Below are 15,780 nucleotides of genomic sequence, written 5' to 3'. Positions count from 1 at the left end.
TGACGCCCTGTGAAGCTGAGTGTAGACGGCTTGCAGCTGCCTGCTTTTCTGCTGCATGGCTCGGTAACGGGGGGGGCAGTGAAAGAGAGATGGGCCACAGTAGGTGGAGAAGAAGAAATCAGGAAAGATTTTCTCTACTTTCTTTGATTTATTTGCTACTTTGGGTCTTTAAACGCACGTGTTGGCTGCTAGCAGCATCACGTTGTTTCCATTTCACCATGTATGCCACCTTGGACCTGTGGTTGTCTTCCCTCAGATCCCTCCCTGGGGAGATGGATGAGACGGACACTCCCCGCTCCAAACGCTACAATGAAGACGCGATTTCCCTCGCTCCTTCGACCACCGAGTCCATCATTGTAGAAGGTGAGCAGCTGAGTGACTGAAATGTGGCTTGAACTGGAATTACTGGAATAACAGTTCCAGTCTCAGTTGGTATCAGTGGGAAATTGTTGACCAGCTTTTCTCAGACTGAGTCTTCTGAGAGCTGCCTGCTCGAGCGACAGCTCACCTTCAGGGCTTTGTGTGTCCTGCTGGTTTGACTTGTGGGTTCAGGACTGACCTCGACCTGTATTCTAGGCTGGAGACTCTATGGGCTTATTTATGAAAGGGCTTCTGCCGATACCCGTTTTATTCCACGCTTTAACAATGTATGACAGGGCAGGATGGTTGTTTTTCCTCACAGTTGTGTTATCAATATGGAGGATGATCACCTATATTATCTCTGATATTAAGAACATCACAGCATGCACTGTGCTCATGGATAACTGATGAAAGGGGCGGAGATCATATGTTGTTGAGGAGGAGTCACACTTTGTTATCGGCCCTTTGAGGAAAGCGACCTTGATGATAACGTGCGACGCGGGTTCGGCATTGCTGGAAGCGACTGTAGCGTGTCTGAACTAGTGTTGCTCGCCTCTGCAGAGGCGACCAAGTTTCCTGTAGTGAGACACAAAGTTGCTACAGATCGTTTAAAAGATGAAAACAAGGCCGCGCGTCGTCTCGGCCGCGCGTCGTCTCGGCCGCGCGTCGTCTCGGCCGCGCGTCGTCTCGGCCGCGCGTCGTCTCGGCCGTGCGTCGTCTCGGCCGCGCTGATGATTTTATAAACTGTCTCATTTAGGCGACGGGAAATCCTTTAGTTCAGAAGGATGAGCTGTTAAACAGGGACCCTGCACAATAACGGTCATTTAGGAATCGTCATTATTTATAAAATTCTGCACATGTTGAGGTGTCATCATGCAATATTCAGAAGTCCTTTTCAAAATAATTATAACCAACAAAGCAGAGCAGGTGTGATGCCTCTGCTGCTCTCCTCAGATGCTCACTATGCAGCTGTGCGGGCTGATCTGGAGTCTGATGCTCAGGATTTGGAGGCAGACTCGTGGAGTTCGGCGGTTGATCAGCAGTATCTCAAAAAGCACACTAAAGAAACGGCGAAGAGACAAGACGTGATATACGGTAAGTGTGATTTCATTTTTCCTGTACGTGTCCGGCCAGTGAGCCGCCTGTCGCGCGGATCAGTGGGTGCAGACGGCGCTTTGAAAGGCACACTGATTGGGCCGTGCACTTTAAGTGTAACACAGTTGGAATCGCACATTTAATTCGGCGAGAGCTGTAAATAAACCTTAATGTGTAAATGTGTGTGTTTAAAAAGCCTAAATGTAACGGAGTGTGTAGATGAGGGGAAAACCAGGAGCTTTACGCAACATCCAGCACCTCAGTGCACGACACACACACGTGCATTACAGAACATGCGTGTCGTCCTGTAGAGCTGATGCAGACAGAGATGCATCATGTGAGGACTCTGAAGATCATGCTGCGCGTCTACGTCCGGGAGTTGAAGGAGAACCTCCAGATGGACGCAGGAAGGCTGGACTGTCTGTTTCCCCGCTTGGAAAACCTCCTCGACCTTCACACAAACTTCCTGTCTCGTCTCAAAGAGCGGCGGCGAGAAAGCCTCGTCCCGCCCAGCGACAGGAACTACACCATCAACAAACTGGCAGACGTCCTGATCGCACAGGTATGGAGGAGACGCACGCGCGCTGATGCCCACCATCGGCGACAGAGCTGACGTTTGTTCTTTGTCCAGTTCTCAGGTGAAATCGGAGAGAAGATGAAGGACAGCTATGGAGATTTCTGCAGTCACCACCCTGAAGCTGTCAGCTACTACAAAGATCAGCTGCAAAACAACAAAAAGTTCCAAAACATCATCCGAGTACGACGCCGACACAGAATTAGCTGCATCATATCACATTAAAGAGGCGTTGGTTACCGTGCAGCGTCAAATCAAATATTTCTGCTTTTGTTCTTGCAGAAAATCAGTCACCTGTCTATTGTGCGGCGGCTCGGAGTGACTGAGTGTATTTTATTGGTGACACAGCGGATTACAAAGTACCCGGTACTAGTTGAGCGCATTCTTCACAACACTGAAGGTATTTCTGCTCCGTAGATCACAGTTACTGCCCAGAATGACTTCGCTGTGTTTAATCATTTCTTCCTCGTTCCTAGCTGGTACGGACGAGCATGTGGATTTGAGTCGGGCGCTGGGTCTGATCAAAGACACCATCGTACGGGTGGACACGTTGGTTAATCTCCACGAGAAGAGCTCCAGGCTCAGAGAAATACACCTCAGGATGGAGCCGAAGGCACAGGGGAAATTCAAAGACGGTCGTGTCTTTCGGAGGGAGGACCTCGCGCCGGGCCGGAGACGGCTGCTTCATGAGGGCACAGTCAGCTGGAGAGCTGCTTCAGGCAGACTCAAAGGTTATCACATAATAAAACTATGACTCCTCTGCTGTCTGTGCACGTGTTCTGGTTCTATAAATCAATAAGCTGTCATTTCTGTTGCTCTTCCTTTAGATATTCTTGCCGTGCTGCTGTCAGATGTGTTGCTTTTGCTGCAAGAAAAAGATCAGAAATATGTATTTGCTGCAGTGGTGAGTACGTCGGTATCTATGAAAATAAAAGGGCATCAAAGAGAAATGTGCTCGGTGTGTTTTGGAAAGAAGGAGCAGAATTCTGCTGTGACGGGCGACAGGTTTGTAAACTCATCGGTTCAGCTCTCATTCTCGTTTCCGCCCCCTCCTCTCTTTTGTTCTTCTGGTCCTCCCAGGATAACAAGCCGTCAGTTATCTCTCTCCAGAAGCTCATAGTCAGGGAGGTTGCCCACGAGGAGAAAGCCATGTTTCTCATCTGTGCCTCTTCCAATGAGCCGGAGATGTATGAGATCCACACCGGCTCGAAGGAGGACCGAAACTCATGGATGACGCAAATACGACAAGCTGCAGAGAGGTAGCTGCAGCAACACACAAACACGCATCTGTTTATCACTCGGGCTAATCCAAAGAAAGTGTTCACACACCTCAATCAAAGCCAGGATCCTTTCCTCATCTGGCTCCTGTCTTCTCCCCCGTTAGCTGTCCTCACACTGAGGAAAGGCTGTTCAGTGAGGAAGAAGAGGCGCGAGCTTCCAGGTTTAAAGAATTTCGAGGTAACTAGAGGCCACAAGGTGGTGCTCGTGTGTTGTCTTACCCTTCAACTATCTAGAAGTCTAGAATATTAAAGCTTGTCCAGGAATGAGTCTTCTGTGTCATGCTTCCCAACTGTAGAACGGCTTAGCCAGAAGGATGCAGTGATCACGCAGGCGCTGACCGAGAAGCTTCAGCTGTTTGCGGACATGGCCGAGTCTGTGGCAGGGCTGGAAGACGCAGCGTCGCGCTCCAGACTTCTGCTTCGAGGAGACTTCTCAGACCTCCAGCAGGGGGAGGTCCTGCTCAAAGGAGCTATCACTGAGGGTAGGACCAGGCCGCATGACAATACGTGCATCTAAGTTTCAAAGGGAATTAAATGACGTTCACACACACGTGTTCTCGTCTCTCAGCTGCTGCATAAATTAGTAGGTTGTAATATTATTGATTTGTTTTGGCTTCAGTGGAGAACCTTCAGAACCTGCTGCAGTCTGGAGTGAGGGAGGGGCCTCCTGCACCCGCCAGGTGGGAGGAAGGAAGCGGCTCTGGGGTTCTGCCCAGGCGAGCCGACACCTTTGGGGGCTACGACAGCAGCCCCGCCATCTTCAACAAGAGTGAGTCCAGCACAGCGCGAGCCGCAAAGAAGTCTGTTTGACGTCACACATACAGGACAGATAAATACACATGAACAAATACATCTGTGGGGACAGTTTACACACAAATCTGGTTGTATGTGTGAAGTTTCTCCTAGATTATGACCGTTTGCCGGTCAGTTTCTTTCCCCCCCAAGCATTTGTGATTTGTTAATGTGTGTGTGTGTGTGTGTGTGTGTGTGTGTGTGTGTGTGTGTGTGTGTGTGTGTGTGTGTGCGCGCCAGATGGCAGTGTGAAGAAGAACTTTTCTGCCGAGTCCAGAAACAGAGACAGGAGTCAAAGAGCCAGCTCTGACCCTCAGCTGAAAGACCTCTGTGGCAGCCACGCCCTGGAGCAGACGGTAGGACACACACACACACACACACACACACACACACACGCCTCGGGATGAGTCGGTGTTATTTCCTGTAAATAGTAAGAACCAGAGCAAGTCCTCTGGAAACTTCCACGTGCTTGCAGGTGACTTCATCTGTGTCTACATAGATGAAACCTCGATAAACAAATTCTCTGAACATTCATTTGATTCCAGTAAACGTCTCTCCTGGACAGCAGAGCCAGCAGACTCTGTTCGTCTTTTATTAAACTTTATTATTCGTTTTTCACGGCTGTTTCCTGGAATCACTTTTGGATTTTTTCACAAAATTAATTCTACTAAACTGAAATTAAATAATTCAGTGCTGAGGTCATATTTTATATTGTACTGTACGTGATGTGCAGCACTGCAGTTTGATGGCTCGCTGTGTGTCTCTCGCTCAGGTCGACGAGAGCTCTCCTGCCCGGTGGAATCGCATCTGGTCCGACTCGTTCCCAGAGGCTGAAGTAAGCGCCTCTTATCTCTCAGCTACACAACAACGTCAGCTTTGATGCTCGCAGTCGTGCCTGCTGCAGCCATGAGATGTTTATTAACCCAGTAAAATGTTGTGTTGTGGATATTTGAGCGTGCTGACCTTGTCTGTCTTTGCACTCTAGTTCTTTGACAGAGTGCTGATGCTCTCACAGAGGCTCTACAGTCTGGAGGTGAAAGTCTGCCCTTCACTCTATAAATGAAATGCATTAGTATGTAATAACATCTCAGCTGCTCATCATCGTCTGCGACGTTTTTGTTGTTTCACCTGGTCTCGTGTGTCTCTTCAGGCCATTGTTTCGCAGCAGGACAGTCAGATCGAGCTGCAGCGGGCCTCGCTGACGGAGCGGGCCTCCCTGCCCGGCCGCCACAAGGGGAACGTGCTCCTGGAGCAGGAGAAGCAGCGGACTCTGGCCTTGCAGAGAGAGGAGCTGGCCAGCCTCCACAAGCTGCAGTCGCAGCACCGGCAGGAGCAGCAGCGCTGGGAGAAGGAGAGGGAGAGGCACCGCCAGCAGGTGGAGGCTACCGAGGCCAGGCTACGACAAAGAGAGGAGGAGTGCAGGAGGACGGAGGTGAGGTGCTCTCTGTTACCTAAGAGCTGCAGGACAGTTACGTTTGGCTTTCTGTTTGCTGAAGACTAAACTTGCTGAGCTTATATTTAACAAAGCCTAAGCTGCAGCATCACTTCTTGTTGCGCAGGAGCAACTGGCAAAAGAGAAGGAGGAGTTGGACATGCAGAGGGAGACGTACCAGCAGGACCTGGAGAGACTGAGAGAGTCCACCAGAGCTGTGGAGAAAGAAAAGGAACGCCTCGAACACCAGAAGAAGATCAAGAGGAAGACCATTGAGGTGGGGCACCCGTGCTGGTGGCCACATGCACTGTTGTTATTGTTATGATGTATTACGGGCTCACACGTGTTGCATGCATTTGATTTGAAGCATTTCTTTGTGCTCGCTTTTGCACGATGGTTCATTAGTGTGTCCGTGTGCCCTTTCTCTCTTCATCACTTTGAAGTGGAAACATGAAGAAGCTGCCACAGGACCCTTTGTTAAGTTGCTTATCGGGTCTCCTACGAGTGGGAGAAGCATCGGTGTCATAGACGGGCTGATGTTACACTGACGGTTGAAAACACACCTCTGTGTGCTTCATCTCCTTACCCCCCAGCCGCTCTCGTCTTTGCTTATGCTTCCTCTCCTTACGCTACAATGCGTTGCATTGTGAGCTTCATGGGAGAGCAGTTCTGAGACAGAGCCACTGACTGTAATTTCATGCCCGATGCTAACAAATCTGTCAAGGAGCTACTTAATATCAGCCTTTAGTGTTTTCAAAGGTCTGCAACAACCAATTACAGCTTAGTGGGGTGTCTGTGTGCACCGGCAACTTTTGTCTTGACACAGATTTTATCTGTTTGTCAAAGAAAAAAAATATCAGTGGATAGAGCATTTATAATCAGCGCCTGAATCACATACTTTGAATTGACTTCGTTCATTTGTAGCTGATACAGCAAAGCTTTATGCGTCCATGAACAGAGCGCCGCCACATTCACTCTGACACAGCTCAGCGCAGACCCGGGACTCACTGCACGCTCTGGTTCCTGCTTACCTGAAAAAGTGTTATGATTTATGTAACAGTGCGATGTGTTGGCTCAAGCTCTTTCACAGCCTCTAGAAATACCTAAAGCTAATTTCAAATACTAATATTACAGCGTGAATGTGAAAAGCTACCAGCTACACGCACACCATGTGCGTGCTGCCTTTTTCCAATGATGTTGTGATGACTCTGACTGCAGCACAGTGATTCACCGTCACTGGACTGCAATTACTCAAGTCTGTAAACCATTGGTGCTGTTACATGGGCTCATATGCATGTATTTCTGTCTGATTGCAATCTATAGTTATGTCATAAGTCCCTCTCTGCTGATTGGCCAGCGTCTCCAGCCTGCATACCATGCTGACTAACTGTCAGCTGACACGACGCTGTTCATTCACGCCCAGACACGTCCCAGAAAGCGCTACAGAGCTCTTTTGCAAATGTGGATTCCTTTTTTAAAATAGTCTGTAACTTTGCTCAGCTTCACACGGTGACCTTTGCCCTCGTGCATTCTCACAGATTTCATGTTAGGAACCTTTTTTAATTCCCCAGACCTCGAGTAACGGGAGTGTAGACTCAGGATGTACACAAACATAACCAGCTGATGTGAATTATTGCAGTTATCATCTCATTACAAGCTGCAGAGGCCTTTGACTGTGAGTCATATCTGGAGTACTTCAGTGGCTCCAGGAGAACCGCATCCCCTCTGATGAAGCAGCAGAGCCTCTGGGTGAACTGACCTAATCCTCTGTCATGAGTAATCCTCTTCTAATTATAGAGGCCTCTGCTGAAACGGTGACGGTGAAAAAGGTTTCTGTGAAGTTTGTTGCATGAACTGCAAGATGAGACCTGAACTACATCACACTTACAACCTATGTAATCAGTCTTTGTGCGTGCATTTTGTACATACGTGCAGCGTCTATGGGTTTCAGTTCTATGCTGTTGGCTGGGACTTTCTTGGCTGTTGTTTGGAGAGATTTGGAAGTGGTTTCTTCTCCCTCTGTGTCAAACACATCAAACGGTCTTTTCATTAGCTACACCCGCAGGATCTGTTCCAGGCTCCTGGCCAAGCTGATATCAACAGACATTTATCTGCCACCAACCAAAATGAGGACTCATCAGCAATCGCAGAGAGCTTTGATTAGACTCACAAAAAGAGACATGCTTCTGTGTGCGCATTTCTTAACATACGTGAGCAACAACTGTGCAGGTTTTGACATGTTCTGACTGAAGAGAGCATTTTTTTCCTCTTTGATCTGTGTTATCTCGTCTGATCGTAGTTGGCCCCGGGATTTGGGTTGGCTGTGGTCTGATTGTTCAGTACTCTTGTAATTGGAAGGTCATAAAAGCCAAGCGTTGCTGAGGTTACATCTCGATTTCTAGGTTTAAGTGAACGTAAACAACATGATCAAGAAACAGTTGGCCAAATTGCTCCATGCACCAGCTGTTTCACGAGCAGCTGAATGGGTGTACCTAAAAATGTGACGTAAAGGGCAGTGCGAGACAACAGGAGCTACTAAGAGTGAGCACGAAAGCACAAAGGTGGAATAATTAGGAGCCAAACATGCATAACGGTGTTATTTAGATCCTCTCTGATTTCTTTATGTGAAGACACACAAATGTGACTAAAACATAAAGTCTGCAAACGAACAAACAAAGTAAAAGTTCTTGTTGCTCTTTGGCTTTAGCCTCCAGACTGATATTAATTGCTTTGGTCTCAGTGTGTTTCTGTGAAGCTCGCAGTAAACGCTCATCAACACCTCACCATGTGCACAGAAACCTAAAGGCCTGTTTCTGGGTTCTTCTATAATCAGCTGCTAGCAGTTGCTTTGTGGAGCTGAGCACTGCGCTCGAGGGCAGATATTTTCTCTGAGCCATCTGTCACTGTGGCTATTCCCACCTGTTAGCTGTACGCTGTGTGCAGTACTGTTCAGTCTTTAACCACAATATTAGCAAATTACTCCCAGTGAATCATTTGCTCTGAGAGAGGAAAGTACTGCTTTACATTCAGAGTACTTTTACTGGAGTCTTGGAGAAAGTTGCTTTTTTGGGATTAATGAGGATTTTTAAGGTAATAACAGGCTGTGACATGTTATTGATAAAGCTGCAGTGTATTGATCATTGTTGGTGTAAGGAGAACCCAAACAGACACGGCTGCTTTCTTCCTCTGCAGCCGGCGAGTGACTGAAACGTCATAAATGGGTTAAAGTTCCTCCACATGTTTGTTATTTGTAGAGAATCGACTGAAGTCTAAAACTTGTGCTGAGTGGAAAAGATGGAAATGTTTGATCTTTTGATTGATGCGAGACTTAAAAGATTCATCAGGCATTAATAAGAAATGCTGGCTAATAATTTTGTGGCATGAATAACAGCTGCTGTGAAACACCGTGTGCTTTCTCTGAGTCGGACCACATTCAGGAACTGTAGGATTTACTTAGGTGCAGTTTGGTTTTGGATTAAACGTGTTTTGCCTGCTAATCTCGTGACTTCAGCCTGGATCACAGCTGCAAATTAACCATAAAAAACATTTTTAACGTCACTGTTCAACACATGAATTACTCCCGGCTAAAAGCCCCGAGCTGGTGTTGTCAGCATATAGAAGTCTTTGTGCAGGGTTTGTGGATACATTATGATATGGGAATATGCAGGCTGAGAGGAACCTGGCTCTGTAATCAGCTAGTCCAAACCCAGCATTAGCAGTACCCTCTGGAAGGCAGCCAGTGCTAATTGTTTATGTGCTGTCAGTCAGAGCTCTTTGTGCTCGGCAGCTCGTGCGTGGTTTACTGCCCTGGAAACCTGCTGTTTGCGTCGCTTAAAGCAGATCACCTTGTTGTGGGAACAATGAAGGATCTGTGTGCCGAGATGAGCGAGTGCCGAAAGAGGAAAAATTACGGAGAAGAAGCAAAACCGAGGGGTCAAGAAAGGATGAATGGAGACTTCGCCCACAGAGGGCCCCTTCACTGTCTCGGCTAGAGGAAGCTACAGTCTGCACACGAGAGCGCTCGGATGAGTCTGCCTTCAGTCAGGCGTTCCCCATCGCCACAGGAAGTGTCAGCAGCAGCATCAATCACGTTGCACGTGGACTGCTCGCAGACAGGCTGATGCCACAGAGAAACTGATGTTGATATTTGTACAACATTAAACACCGTTTAGAGGAAGGCTGTTCGTTTATTTTTATAATTAAGACCATGGTAGTAATCCCCAAAGATTTCCTGTCTGTTATTCTCATCATCATCATTATCACGTAAGAGGACGGTGAAGAGTTAACCCCTTCTGGCTGATTCGTAGTCGGCCATTGTTCTTTGACTTCTTATATAATGTCAGATAAATATCATCCTCCACCATAACTGGGTCACAGCGCTGCAGAGGCGGATTAGCAAAGTTTGGTTGTGTAGTATTTCTTACAAAAGTGCGCTGAAAGGAGCCTTTGTGGCGATGAAACTTGTGGGATTGTTAACACAAACACCACATCACTGCATTGTTGCAGAAATCCGTCTCACTGAGTGCAGCTCGGACGCTGACGTTGACTCGGCCTCCAGATCGTCTTTCCTCCCTTCTAGTAATTAAGTGGAAAATGCGATTCCTATTATCCGCTCATGTCACCGGAGCCGTTTTCCTGTTCGCCTGCTTGTTTAGCAGTCCTGTTCGTTTTGTTCGACACGCCTTTGTGTGCGCACGGATTATTAAGGGTTTTATGTTTCTGATTTTCTGTGTCTGTGTCTCTGTGCGCTTTGTCCTCAAGCAGCTTTGGGGGGGAATCAAAAGCTTGCACCAGATGTACCAAAATGCATGCTCAGCAAGAGCCCAATGTGTTTCTGATTCCCTCTTTAGCCCGTAAATACCCAGCGCCTCAGCAGATTTGATGACGCCCTGCCATTACAGAGGGCAGACGATTCATGGCGTGCGATCTGTGTATTCTCTGCAGCTGTTTGCAGTTGTGTTCTCATGCACACGCACACACGGGCTGTGCAAACATTTGCAGCTGTGATTCTAAACTGAATCGACGCATCGATACGGAGACTGAGCTTAAAAGTCCACCTTAAGAATAACCCGTTCTTTCCTGTCCTGCAGGTGGCTCCCCTTTCTGGAAGTCTAAATGGAGATCTCCTCATGTCCTCCGGGTCCGCCGACTTGCCTCCGAAGCCGCTGGTGCGTGGCAGCATGTCCGTGGCACAAGCCGACTATCCGGAGCGTCCCGAGGTGATAGCGCGACGTGAGACGGGCTCCTCGACTTTGCCGCTAAAGACGGAGGTGCCGCTCCATCTCTTCAGCACCACCAACCAGCTGCACAAGCCGGTCGGGGTTCAGCAGCAGATCCCCACCAAGCTGGCAGCAATCAACAGCAGCAAAGGGAAAGGAAGCAAGAGCGGCAAAGCTTCGCATCGCACCGACAGCACCGGTGAGGCGCCGGGATCATGGCCGCGCATCAGAAATTCCAGCACTTGCAGACTTGATATTAAATGGCCACAGGTGTAAATACTATACAGTGCAGTCCTGTTTAGAAAGGTACCAAGGAAGGTGATAACGGTGCGGGTCGTCTCTCGCTCACACTCGTGAGAGACTGTTTACTCAAAGCAGTTTGTAAAGCTCAGGTGCTTTTTGAGCGAAGCACTCTGGGTGTAGGCCGTTAGGCTCTAAGTCTCTCCCTCCCGTAGGTGATGTTAATCAGTGCAGCAGACTCTCTATTAAAATGGATTTTCTTGCCTGACCTGCGCTCGGCCTGATCGGTCTCATTAGAATCACATGGCAGTCCTCACTGGGTCAGGCTTATCAAACAGTGGCCTCATCTAATCTGATCTCTCTGCTCCCCGTCCCCTCCCTCGGTCTCCCCGCAGCCTCGCTGGACACGAAGCAGGTGCTCCCACTGAAGCTTTCCACCAAAGAGGACAACGCCCACAAGGTCAAGCGCTCCGTCAGCCCCCACCAGCAGGTCCCGATGTTGGCCCCTCCTCAGTCGCACACCCAGCATCACCACGCAGGTATCGCTGCGCACGCGCTCAATCAGACGAACTCAAACACAATCTCCTCTCGTCCGTCTTTGCCTGCTGCATTATTAATCCTGGTTCTCATAGATGCAAACAAAAGAGTTGCGTTCTCCACCTGGGCAAACCTGACCCCACCCAGTCACATTCCTCTCTGAAGTCTGCATGCCCAGCCTCACCCTGTGTAAACACCTATCAGTTTCATGTATGATTAATATCAAGCGGTGCTGCTGACACAGACGTTTTAATCCTCTCTGCTGCAGCTACAAAGAAAAAAGCTCTGGCAGGATTATGTGACTACATTCCTGTATGAGTAAGCCCGACTGCATCGAGCTGCTGTGATTAACTGTGTTTGCAATAATTCTTTGTTCTTATTGCCTTTCCTGCAGATCAGCCCAGTTCTCTAGACAACGCTGGACCAGACATCCAGTCTGCCTCCCACCCTCCAAATGTTCAGAAGCCCCCCATGCCTCCTGCACAGTCCCATCCTCAACCCTCCCTGCAGCCTCCCATCATACCTCCCCACTCGCAGAGCACCGGCGCTCTTCAGTTCCACTCCCCCGTGCAGCCGCAGAGCCTCAATCCCAGCGCACAGGTTCAAGGGCTCAGCCACAGCCTGCCGCCGCCCTACAAGTTCACCACAGAGGACCTCAATAAGGAGGATGTCATCTTCTTCTGAACTTACGATAGAGGAAAAAACCAGTCCAGGGATTGATCGTCATCCCCATTAAACCATAAGGCCCATTCTGAAGAGCACCTTCCATGCGATCATGTGAATGCAGACGCATTGTTTCAGTAAGGCTGGTGAGGTTTGTTGCAGGGAGGAGGGCTGCTGTGGTTCACATGGAGAGAAAGACGGCGTTTGTTTTTAATAACCCTCATCTGGCCCTAAACTGCCAGTATTAGTGTAATCGTTTAATCTTATTTTATTTAAGTTTTATATCTAAACTTAATTGGCTGAATCATGAAGGAGAGACCTTTGGGGAAACAAAGGAGTGTGAAAAAAAGGTGTAAATGAAGTTTTAGCGATCCAAAGACATTATCCATGAGAGCTGAACCAGGACGTGACTGAAAGGAAGAGAAACGGTTGTTTTTTGTCAAGAGGAGTGAAATCAGGACAGTCGGGGAAGCGACGGAGATCTTACGGCACCTGGAACCACGTGAAAGAAACTCTAACACTGTCTGCTCGATGTTTCATTTGCACAGTGTAAATACTTCAGCCCAGACTGATGGACGAACGGACAAACTGTGTCGTGTCTGACTGCACAGCTGTTAAAATGATGAAGCTTCCTTTCATTTTGTTATTTGTCTTAATTGTGTTTATTGACTACGTCCTTGGTTTTTCCTCTTTTTATGAAAGCCGTCTTGTCTAAGCTGTCGCGTCCTGTTACTTCATTTCAACCCCGGGGGAGTTTGGCTAATTGTGCAACTAATGAAACTCATGCAGAGTGAGACAAACTCGCAATCTTTGTCACATAGTTTCAACTCTTTCCCCGAACGCTGGGTGTTGAATAACAACAAATAAATGTCTCTCCCATCTTTACGCTCCGTTTGTTGCTGACTCTGAAACATAACTAATACAAACTTATTAGCATCGGCTTTAATTTTAAGGCTATAATTTTCCACTTATACTTATTCAGGAAGCTAATTGCAGATGTCTGAGTTTGTCCCCACTTTACTGAGTTTGTCTCACCGCAGGAAGCCCCTCCCCGCCCCCCATCATCACTTTATGAGTCACATCAGTATGAAACATTTGTTAGTGGAGCTCGAGTGGGTGTCCTGTACATTTCATGCTGGAAGCTATTTTAAAAGCAATCTTTAAACTGCTGTAGTTTTCTTGTCAGTAGCCTGAATAGAAAAACAAGACAACCTATTGGAACGGTTTCAGGAGAGAGGATGTGGGCTTCAGATACTGAAAAGTATCAAATATATCGTGAAATAGAACAATTGGTTACAATATAACCCCGGTTCTCTGAGTAAAGAGACTACCTGTCCAGCTCCATATATATGGAATATACAGGCTGCACAGGGATTCTTGACTGCATTTGGTTACATTGCAACTCGGGTTCTCTGAGTGGACGCACACGGCCGACATATTCCATATATACAGAGCTAGAGAGATGCTCTGGACACAGTGGGGAGCCGTGTCCTCTGCTGTCTGTCTGGGGAGGAAAAATGTCAATCAGCAGTGTCTGTTTGACGCAGACATAAAAACGTGCTGTAGCTCACATTCAGCTTTTCCAATATCAGAATTTGAGATAAACGATCACAGAGGAATGAAGCAGCTTAAAGGTTCTTTATTTTCCATTTCAATCCACGTGAGTCTTATTATTATTTTTAGGTTTAATGAAATTTTAATCTGTTTTTGTCACTCGAGCTCATTTTGATGACTTTACAGTTTGTAAGAAAAACCCTGGCGGGTACATTTTAGCCCGTTCGGGTTTGAGTTTCTGTTGACTGTGTTCTGTATTTATTGTTGAAGACGTTTCGTCAGCCTTGTCTTAAATCTCTGTGCCTGCCTGACAGAAGAGCGATGCTGTGGCAGCTGTGGAGGCACAGCTGTGGTTTGTTCCTCTGCACGCGTGTGGACGTCAGAGTTTGTTGATCCAAAACGAGCTGGTGTCTGAAGCTGTGATCACGGGCTCGACTAGGAGCAGGTTTTTGTGTATATTATGTATATTATTGTACATGCTGGTCGCCCTCCTCCTACACGTGTCCGTTATGTGTATTTCTGTATATACACTTAAAATACACACGTGTGTATGTACAATCTGGTACTGTTTCACCTTCCTGAATGCAGTCTTGGCAGAAATCACAATCGTTCATCATTTGCTGTGTAAATGAAGGTATTTAACCAGCGGCGGTACTCTGCCGGTCGGCTCTCTGGTCGCAGGTTCACTGAGTTCATGGATGAAATGATCCACTTGTTTCAGTTGGTTAAACCAAAGAGGCGTTCAGCTGACGGGGCTCGGTGTCGTGCTTTCTAACATTCACACTCCGATGGATGCATTGGGGTTAGTAGTAAAGCCAGGAATCGAACCACCAGCCTTCCGATCAGTAGATGACCTGCTCTACCGCCTGAGCTACAGCTCATGTGCCGCCTCATCTCAAATATCGCTTTAGTCACAAACGATTATTTACATTTTTATTCAGCTGATATGTAGTGTGTGAGTTTCTTGTATTTTTGGACTGACGCTCACGAGTTTGGCACAACAAGCAAGTTCACAGGTTCATCAGCCAGCTTACTCTGGTGGTTACTTAACAGGTGAGACTCGATCATGAAGATCATCTCAGCTGAAAAAGCCACTTAAGCTTTTCGGGACGTTTCCTCCAGTCTGCATTTCTGTTTTCAGCTCGTGTTCGAGTGCTTCGCTTCTGCTCCAGGTCCGAGACGTTAACGAAACCTCAGCGGGGAGATGAAGGCTGCCTTGTGGATCAACTCGAGTCTTAAACGTTGCTTCGCTGTAGTCTCGTTTCTGCTTTCCAACGTGGAGGCCGGTCGGTGGCGTCCCTGTGGACGGTGTGTGTGGAAACATTTTGAAATGCATTTGTTGGACCTGTAACGTGTAAATACTTGTTTTATTTCCTCTGCCAACTTTACACTAGTCACTTTGGATAGTAGCATACTTGAAAGGGAAAATGAATGTTCAGAATGCGTCTTTGTTGTCATGTGAACTTTAGTGTCTAATGACGTTTGTAGCACACAGCAAAACTGATGCTTTTTTGTACCGTTTATTTTATTCACTTTGCGACTGTTAGAATGACCTGCGGACACAAACTGCTGAATTAGAAACATTTAGTAATAAAAAGTCTTGAAATAATTCGCTTTGTTTGTCCTCTTTGTGCCGCGCGTTTGGATCATTGCTGTCGAGCACGCACTGTTTACTGGCTGCGCACGTGCAGCGTATAATTCCGACTCATACGCACTTTTATTCACTGCTCGTCAAAATAATCCTGACCACCCAATTAGCTGGCACCCGTGCCATCTCCCAGTGTCTCGGAGGTGCCGCGGCGGTGTTACTGACCCTGTGTTTAGACGACTTAATAACAGTCTATTCCCAGACGAGGATCTATTCAGGTGCTGCGGTTGAGGCTGTTCAATCCTTTGGTGGACATCGCTAACAGCGGGGCCGCCAGCTCCTCCCTTATTGTCGTTCTGGCTGGGAAGACGCTGCAGCAGCGGCCAGTTTTTATTGTCTGCTGTCATTAGTGGCTTTCCTCTGTCTCCTCTCGACAATTATTTTTC

At 47.6% G+C, this 15,780-nt stretch overlaps 1 protein-coding gene across 1 annotated transcript in view; it reads left to right on the top strand.

The window, feature by feature from the left end:
• The window catches only part of arhgef18b (rho/rac guanine nucleotide exchange factor (GEF) 18b), a 34,634-nt gene extending 21,557 nt beyond the window's left edge, over positions 1 to 13,077 (top strand). The window contains exons 14-32 of the mRNA XM_085449680.1: positions 257 to 363; positions 1,315 to 1,455; positions 1,767 to 2,017; positions 2,087 to 2,212; positions 2,312 to 2,429; positions 2,506 to 2,760; positions 2,857 to 2,933; positions 3,110 to 3,288; positions 3,414 to 3,487; positions 3,606 to 3,791; positions 3,929 to 4,078; positions 4,342 to 4,457; positions 4,874 to 4,936; positions 5,087 to 5,134; positions 5,252 to 5,533; positions 5,661 to 5,810; positions 10,624 to 10,951; positions 11,388 to 11,531; positions 11,924 to 13,077. Of these exons, the coding sequence (XP_085305806.1) occupies positions 257 to 363; positions 1,315 to 1,455; positions 1,767 to 2,017; positions 2,087 to 2,212; positions 2,312 to 2,429; positions 2,506 to 2,760; positions 2,857 to 2,933; positions 3,110 to 3,288; positions 3,414 to 3,487; positions 3,606 to 3,791; positions 3,929 to 4,078; positions 4,342 to 4,457; positions 4,874 to 4,936; positions 5,087 to 5,134; positions 5,252 to 5,533; positions 5,661 to 5,810; positions 10,624 to 10,951; positions 11,388 to 11,531; positions 11,924 to 12,213 (3,085 nt within the window). The 3' untranslated portion in view covers positions 12,214 to 13,077. The remainder of the gene's footprint in view (positions 1 to 256; positions 364 to 1,314; positions 1,456 to 1,766; positions 2,018 to 2,086; positions 2,213 to 2,311; positions 2,430 to 2,505; positions 2,761 to 2,856; positions 2,934 to 3,109; positions 3,289 to 3,413; positions 3,488 to 3,605; positions 3,792 to 3,928; positions 4,079 to 4,341; positions 4,458 to 4,873; positions 4,937 to 5,086; positions 5,135 to 5,251; positions 5,534 to 5,660; positions 5,811 to 10,623; positions 10,952 to 11,387; positions 11,532 to 11,923) is intronic.
• The last annotated feature ends 2,703 nt before the right edge of the window (positions 13,078 to 15,780 follow it).

This window comes from Copadichromis virginalis, linkage group LG23 (assembly GCF_057382275.1).
Source record: "Copadichromis virginalis isolate Kocher_CV1m ecotype Utaka linkage group LG23, C_Virginalis_male_GT1.1, whole genome shotgun sequence".
Classification (NCBI taxonomy): domain Eukaryota; kingdom Metazoa; phylum Chordata; class Actinopteri; order Cichliformes; family Cichlidae; genus Copadichromis; species Copadichromis virginalis.
The sequence above is the reverse complement of the archived record's forward strand: the minus strand, read 5'-3'. Positions and strand labels throughout refer to the sequence as shown.